Here is a 6,676-nt window from a genome sequence, read left to right as displayed (position 1 = left end):
ACGCGGCCGCGCAGCGGGCACTTCACTTCCCAAGACGACCTGGGCCCTCGGGCGGAAGCGGCCTGACCTGGCGGCCACTGGAGGGTGGCGGCGAGGTTGCGGGGACTTCTGCAGTGCGACCTGCAGTCGGCGCGGCAGAATTTGCCCATTTCCTCTTCCTCCTGCGCCGGGCTGCCATGAAGGACTCGCTGGTGCTGCTGGGCCGCGTCCCGGCACACCCCGACTCCCGCTGCTGGTTCCTGGCCTGGAACCCTACTGGGACGCTGCTGGCCTCGTGCGGTGGCGACCGTAGAGTTCGCATCTGGGGCCTGGACGGTAAGGCTCAGCCTAACAGTGCGACCCCTGCTCCGAGCGTTCAGCGTGCAGATAGTGTGGGATCGCAGCACAAGGGGCATGTCGACCTGGATCGAGGTTACAGGTCCAGGGAGAGGAGATAGAGGCCACTTGCATTTGGAAGAAGAATCAGAATGACTTGACTTGGACGTTGGTCGCTCTGAGAAGGACTTTGGGCAAAGGCGTGGGCGACTTCCAGAAGCACAAACGTCAGTGGACAAACTGGTACTGTTGAGGGAATTGTGATAGTTGCTGAGGCAGGAAAATGAGAGAGTAGCCTGGGAGAGTAGCCTGCAGAGTAATGCAACAGATCGGTGAAGTTTAAATTTTATCTGGAGGGCATTTGGGAGCCACGGATGGATTTACAACTCATCAGGAGGCTGCCTCAGAAGTAGAGTCAGCTACATCTTCCTAAAAGCTTGTTGTTAAATATATGGGTTGAACTTTGCTTCCCAGCTTGCTTCCAGTACTAAGTTCCCATTATCAAATGACACTGATACTGCTTCAGCACCTTCTTGTGCATCCAACTCCAGAGCTTGACCTTTTCTCTGTTCTAGGTGACAGCTGGATCTGCAAATCTGTCCTTTCTGAAGGCCATCAACGCACTGTGCGGAAGGTGGCCTGGTCTCCCTGTGGGAATTACCTGGCGTCTGCGAGCTTTGATGCGACCACTTGCATTTGGAAGAAAAATCAGGATGACTTTGAGGTAGCCAGGTTGGGGAGGAAGAGGATTGTTGCCTGGTTGCATTGCAGGGCTGGTTCAGGAACTTGAGCCAGTTTAACTATACTCATGAAAAGGACCGCAAGGGTCTTGGCTACTGTTCTTTTCCCTTTTCAGTGTGTAACCACTCTGGAAGGCCATGAAAATGAAGTCAAGTCTGTGGCCTGGGCCCCATCCGGGAACCTCCTTGCCACCTGCAGTCGAGATAAGAGTGTATGGGTCTGGGAAGGTGAGTCCAGGTCCCTCTGGTTGCAGTTAGGAACAATTAGACAGACATCCCCATCTGTGTCCCTGACAGGGTCAACTCATGGGCCGTTTTTGGTTTTCCTTCCACAGTTGATGAAGAAGATGAGTATGAATGTGTCAGTGTCCTCAACTCCCATACACAGGATGTAAAGCATGTGGTTTGGCATCCAAACCAGGAGGTAAGAATGCAGTGTCTTGGTGAGAAGGGTTGTTATGCCCACCTTTCTTCTACTTCTCAGCATCAATCTGACTTAGAGGGATCTCTGTGACCAAGAGATGTTAATCATTTTACAAAAAACAGATTACTGGGACTGCTCTGTTCTAGCAGGGAGACATATTGGAACCATAGGTACTTCCTGTACCATACAGACAAGTATGTTTTCCCTGCCCCCAACCCCACTCCAGCTGTTAGCCTCTGCAAGCTATGATGACTCAGTGAAGCTCTACCGAGAGGAAGAAGATGACTGGGTATGCTGCGCCACTCTTGAGGGCCATGAATCCACTGTGTGGAGCTTGGCCTTTGACCCCAGCGGCCAGCGCCTGGCATCTTGTAGTGATGACCGTACTGTGCGCATCTGGCACCAGTACCTACCAGGCAACGAACAAGGTAAGGTGCCAATGGGAGAACTAAATAAGACTCATCTCCTAGAGACTAAGACACATAGGTGAATGGCAGCAAATCAGGATAGAAAGTGAGATGTGCCATGAGAGGCCTCCAGATAAAGTCTGGAAGAATCAGGGAAAGCTTTGTGGAAGAGTAGCCATTTCAAAGACATTTTTTTTTCTTTTTAATTTTTTTTTTTTTAATAGAGGCATGCTTTTTTTTTTATTTATTTATTTGTTTGTTTGTTTTGTTTATATATGCACTGGGCACAGTCAGAAGCACGGGAGGGCGGGAGAATTCACCAGAGCCAGAGCGGGGAGCAGAGCAGGCAGAAGGACCGAAGTACACTGCTGAGGGGAGCAGCGGGCGGCAGGAGAGGTCTGCGCGCCATGTGGGACCCTCCTCTGGTGGCCGGGGAGCAGCCGGGGATCGAACCGGCGCTGCAGAGGCCGCGGGCAGCTTCGCAACCCAGCGCTCAACCGCTGCGCCACCGGGGAGGCCCAGGAAGAGTAGCCATTTCATCCAAACTTGAAAGGCTGCATAGGATTTACATGAAAAGAGAATGGTGGATAAAATAGAATAGTATGAGCAAAAGCATTGAAGGTGGGAAAGCTAGATTTCCTCCAGAAAGAGTGATTCATTTAGATGGAGCATAGGGTACAAAGGGTTTTGGGAGAAATAGGCTGGCAGGTGGGTGGCCTTAAAAGGCAGGCAGGGTTTTTTTTTAAAGAGTAGGACATTTCCTATTCCTAGTCTCAGAATTCTGTAAAAATACCAGTCTGGCCATAATGTTTAAGATAGATCAGTAAGAATGGGGACAGAGGAATGAAGATAAGGACTCATGATTGAAGGGGGAGGTAAGGGAGGGCAAGTTAGGATTTCCTCTGCAGTGGGGATTTACCCCCCAGAGGTGCCCAGGACACACACCTCAGGCTTAAGAGAAGTCTGTCTGCAGGGGTGGCGTGCAGCGGCTCTGACCCCAGCTGGAAATGTATCTGCACATTGTCAGGCTTCCACTCCCGGACCATTTACGACGTCGCTTGGTAAGACTTCCATCTCCTCCATCTGGAGAGAATTTAGAGAAGTTGAGACCCTGTGCTGCTCTCTACCACGTTTGGGGAGAGCATGGGAAACCATCCTGTTCAGATCAGGCCAAACTGACTACTATGCTGGCTTATTGCTGACTGGCCTGGGGGTCCACAGGAGCAGGGAACAAATTTAGACCCAGGCCTGCACCTATGTTAAGATCACAGGCTGTGAGGGCAGCTACAGCCTCTAGGAGTCACAGCATCGTACCATCCAACAATATTGTTACTGAGATTGTGGGTTCATGACTTTTTTTTTCCCCACAGTTGGCCGCCCCCTTTATCCAGCATCTCTGGTGCTCTCTGACCCCACTGCCTTTGTGCCCCACCACCTGCCACCCCCGGCCCTCTGGCCCACCTGGTTAAACTTGTTCATCAGCTACTGGCAGCACCGACAGGGCATTGGCTTCTTGTCAGCCTGGCCAGGGGGTAGCAAGTAGTGCTGCTGGGACCTGTGACACTGGCTGAGCTCTCCCCAACCAGCCCCACAGCTGCACCCCACTTTTTGTTTTTTTATGATTTGTCTCACTGACTCTACCCTTAGGAAGTCTAGAAAAGTAACACCATTCATATAGGAGAATTCATCAGAGGGCAGTCCTGACCCTGAGAATCTATCCCTAGCAAATAATCCTAAAAACTGAAAATCTTGATGTACATCAATGTTTTATTAATATTAACAAGCATTTGAGAATGACATTTGAAAATAGACTAAAGCATGGTAAAATCCAATGACCTATTATATTACTGTTAAAAAATGATTAAGACTACTCCCTGACAAGAGAAACTGCTTATGCTAAGAGAGGAAAGTACAGTTCAGAATTGCATGTAGTGTTTTTAAGCTGATTATATCAAAGGAAAGCTAGACAGCTGCACTTGAAGACTTAGGGGGGTGATGTTTGTGGTTAGGTGTTAGTTGGGGAAGTTCTTCCATAAGAAACTTGTGCTGAGACCTAAGTTTGGGAAGAGAGCAGGCCAGAGACATAGAACTAATTACTTTTACCTGATTTGCAGGGCTGGGGAGGGAGGAGCCACCTGCTTATATGCTGACACTTATGTTCCTTCCAGGTGTCAGCTGACAGGGGCTCTGGCTACAGCTTGTGGGGACGATGCCATCCGGGTGTTTGAGGAGGATTCCGGCTCAGATCCACAGCAGCCTACCTTCTCCCTGACAGCCCACTTGCCTCAGGCCCATTCCCAGGATGTCAACTGTGTGGCTTGGAACCCCAAGCAGCGAGGGCTCCTGGCCTCCTGCAGTGATGATGGGGAGGTGGCCTTCTGGAAATATCAGCGGCCTGAAGGCCTCTGAACCACAATGACTTTGGACAGAATCATGGTTCCCTAGAAAATGTCATTAAGACTTTCAGCCCCGAGAAGACCTGGAAGGCACATCCTTGACCTTCATCTAACCGGGCTGTCTTCCACTCGGGCTTGGTAGACGTGCAGAGCCGCAGACCCAGTTCCCCCCCTTTGACATGGAGCCCTGTGGTGAAGAACTGCAGACCATCAGCACATTGTCGTTATGCCAGATTTTGCTTGCTTTAACTCGTGTTACATTTTGAGGGTTGTATGTACTATTTATAATCACCTTATTGGGGCCTCCCTGGTGGCCTAGGGGTTAAGTCTCAGTCCTTCCACCACGACGGCCCAACACCATGGCCTGAGTTTGATCCCTAGCCAGGGAACTAACATACATGGCGCAGCAGACCTCTCCTGTTTCACGCGCTGCTCCCCTCAGCAGTGTATTTCAGTAGATCCACCTGTTCTGTTCCCCACTCAGTCCCTGGTGAATCTTCTCACCCTTTACCTCTGGCCTACACTCCAGTTCTTCTATGCAAAAATAAATAAAATCTTTAAATATTTATATCACTTTATATGTAGGAGGGGTGTATCTAAGACCTTTCTGAAATCTTAAAGCTTTATAGAAGTATTCCATCTGAGTCCCAAGTCCTATTTTATAAGGATGTTCACAATTTAAAAGAATTCCATCGTGAGTGCTTTTCTGAAATAGGTCCCGCCTATTTCCTGATTGCTGGGTAAATCTTTGCATTTAAGACATTCAGTCAGCACTGAAGTAAACTTTCAATGTAGGTTGGTTTAGAGTAAGACATGCTTCTGCTTTCCCTTAGAAGCTCTTACGTACCTTGTGTCACATGCTGTGATGGCAATTAGGAAAATGCCAAAAAAAGTAAATAGGGGAGGATGTGAACCCTAAAATGGAGTTATTTCTGGCTACAACCCAATATATTCTCAGTGGGATGAAAATTAGGTCCTTAGGGTAAGGAGTGGAAATCTTGGAGACAGTAACTTGTGGCCTGCTGAAAGACCACAGTATGTAAATACACACAGTGTTATCTATGGTATTAAGTATTCATGGGAAAAAGATGTCTATTAACTTCCTTAGGGAAGTGGGATGAAAAAAAAGGTAGAGAAACACTGCCACAGGCAATCACTTCTTCATTCCCATTACACTCATTTGTCCTCTGACAGTCACTTCCAAGTGGATTCTGGCTTGAGGACTGTTCCCTAAATTAAAGCCTTCACTTAAATTTTTTACACCACAAAAACCATAACCTTAAGGATTTCGAAAACACAGTTGGGGCAGTACCTGGAGCAGTGATTTTTAGAATGTGATCAGCTTATCACCTGAAAGTTCCCAGAGCCTTGGAGGAGTAAATGGAGAGTGGGTCTGAGGTCAACAGGTGGTTTCTTGGTTGGTATCAAGGCAGTGGCACAAATACTAGTAGTGATTGTCTTCACTGCCTTGCTTTCACAGTAAAAAGCTTTGCCAACTTCACTTAGAAATATCCTTGATATAACCTATGCAATGGGAAGCATGGATAAAGCACTTCTGCACATTGAAGCATGGCTGTCTTGAGAAAAAGCAGTTGAGCTGCAAGCTGAATTAGCTGTGTGCTTCATGGCATCCCGTTTTTACTTTAGCAAATTATGGTATTTACAACTTGGCTATTTGGCTGACATTTTCTGGAAAAGGACTAGATGAGCCTTTTCCTTCAAGGGAAGCTGATGGTGTTGCCAATGATAAAATGAACGCTTTCAAGCATAAATGAGAATTTTTGGAACTTGTACTGCCACTATGAGCTTGATATTGTCCCAGTATTTTAGACTTTCTGAGATTGATAGTGATATTAACATGGTGATCTGTATGATGAAATGTATTAAAATTTGGTAGATCTGTATTTTTCAGTGAACATTTCTAAATAACTAATGCATGTTGTTACAAAGTCATTTGTAAGTAAGATAGAGCAGTGGGTTTGAATACAAAAAACTCATTGATAAGGTTTCTGATTGCCTTTAAGAAACCACTACTTGTCAAGTTTTGCAGGGGTATCAAATGGTCAGTTACTGGAAGACTATTTAAAAACCCTTTCTCCCAACTTTCTCTCTCTGAAGTCAGATTTACTTCATTTTACTTCAACTAAAACTGTACAACAGATTGTAGAAGCAGCTGTAAGAACCCAACTGTCTTCTATTAAAACAGACATTAGAGTTTTGCAAAAATGTTGGATGACAGTTTTCTCCCTAGGTTTGTCTTGAAATTTATTTTTCATAAAAAGTTAACATAATTTACTGTTATTTTTAAACACATTATAATTCTGAAATAGTATCAATGTATATAACCTAGACAATAAAAGCTCTTTGAGGTTCATTTTTTAGGGTAGGAACTTA

General features: G+C 46.6%; 1 protein-coding gene across 1 annotated transcript; it reads left to right on the top strand.

Moving 5' to 3' along the window:
• Nucleotides 1–176: 176 nt before the first annotated feature.
• On the top strand, nucleotides 177–4,295 carry CIAO1 (cytosolic iron-sulfur assembly component 1; the record flags this gene model as incomplete). Its single annotated transcript, XM_084235762.1, has 7 exons — nucleotides 177–315; nucleotides 891–1,039; nucleotides 1,172–1,283; nucleotides 1,391–1,479; nucleotides 1,706–1,907; nucleotides 2,860–2,947; nucleotides 4,055–4,295. 7 exons carry the CDS (start codon nucleotides 177–179, stop codon nucleotides 4,293–4,295), a joined length of 1,020 nt encoding a protein of 339 aa, XP_084091888.1.
• Nucleotides 4,296–6,676: the final 2,381 nt, after the last annotated feature.

Source organism: Talpa europaea (assembly GCF_964194135.1).
Source record: "Talpa europaea genome assembly, chromosome: 6".
NCBI classification, from domain to species: domain Eukaryota; kingdom Metazoa; phylum Chordata; class Mammalia; order Eulipotyphla; family Talpidae; genus Talpa; species Talpa europaea.
Note: the sequence above shows the minus strand (reverse complement) of the source record. Positions and strands in the feature narration are given on the sequence as shown.